Below are 1,311 nucleotides of genomic sequence, written 5' to 3'. Positions count from 1 at the left end.
GCTACCGGAGCATCTTTAAAAGGACGAAACTGCGCCTGCGAGACGACAACGAAGCCGGATACCGGTTTCCAGTTGAGTATTTGCATCAGATGCCTGATGACCCAGTCTGCTAAAAATAGCACATGACGCTTGCTTGGGTCTATCATCTTACGTATCATGGCGAACTTCGTCTGAATCTCCACCTGGTTCTTCTGACCATAGTTTCTCCCATGCGTTGAGAGGTCAGAGATTATGATTGGCAGAACGACTACGGCGGCCTTTTCGATGTCGTTAACTCGCCAAGGGTGGAAGCGGAGTTGGTGGAGAAACATGAACTCGGGACAAATTTTTGGCGACGAGGCGCATTGGAATTTGACCCTCATCAAGTTGTCCCATTCCTCGTCATCATACATGTAAAAGGGGACTCTACCCAAGGGCTGCCTCCACTCCAAATCCTCATACGACATCCTCGGAAGCCGGTCAGACCACTCCTTCCATGGCACGGGACGACTGAGTTCGGTTACTGCGTCCAAGGAACTCGCATCGAACGGCATTGCTTCCGATGAGGACGTTAGTGAAATCACAGGCTCAGGTGAGGACGTTAGTGAAATCACAGACTCAGGTGAGGACGTTAGTGAAATCACAGGCTCAGGCGAGGACGTCAGTGAAATCACAGGCTCAGGTGAGGACGTCAGTGAAATCACAGGCTCAGGTGAGGACGATGGTGACATCACAGACTCAGGTGAGGATGATTGTGAAATCACAGGCTCAGGCGAGGACGTCATCTTTACCTCGTCCGTATTCATCAGATCCGCGGTCCATCCTACCTGAACCATCATTCTCGCAGATGGAGGCCGCAACTCTGATGGCATTGACACATAAGAGTGCAATTCAACATTACGAATGATGAGGAAACCCCCAACTGACAGCATGATCACAATAACCAGCCCTGGACAGCGCTCGATTCGGTGGGCCATCAGAATCGCCGTGTGCACACAACGGTGCATGCACACCTGGCTGTCGATCGCCACTGATGGCATGTGTTCTGTGCGGCACCTACTGAGTCGAGCTTAAACTTGGAGGTTTGCACCAGGTAGTCTTGCGAGACCAATGGAAAATGTTGATGAAACCCACAACTCGCCTGCTTAGACGGCCTCGACTGCTGCCCACTCCACAAGTCTCAAGTCCACTCCGCCTGCTGTACAACCAAAATCCATCTGCGACAGGCCGTTCTGTGCGAGCTGGTCAGGAGGAGTTCGACGGGCCGCCTCGATCAAAATGTTCTCCGCTACCCGACTGTTCTCAACCTCCCACACGAAATCCGGCACGTGC

The 1,311-nt window shown here is 52.4% G+C and overlaps 1 protein-coding gene across 1 annotated transcript; it reads right to left on the bottom strand.

The window, feature by feature from the left end:
- Window positions 1-5: 5 nt before the first annotated feature.
- KVP17_002327 (uncharacterized protein) lies at window positions 6-1,019 on the bottom strand (the record flags this gene model as incomplete). Its single annotated transcript, XM_068518486.1, has 1 exon — window positions 6-1,019. A coding segment is annotated over one exon (1,014 nt), but the record flags the coding sequence as incomplete, so codon positions are not given.
- Between the last annotated feature and the right edge of the window lie 292 nt (window positions 1,020-1,311).

Source organism: the organism of the source record quoted next (genome assembly GCF_019968985.1).
Source record: "MAG: Porospora cf. gigantea B chromosome Unknown PgB_NODE_9140_length_1311_cov_141.666, whole genome shotgun sequence".
Taxonomy (NCBI): domain Eukaryota; phylum Apicomplexa; class Conoidasida; order Eugregarinorida; family Porosporidae; genus Porospora; species Porospora cf. gigantea B.
This window is presented reverse-complemented; position numbering and strand designations above follow the sequence as displayed.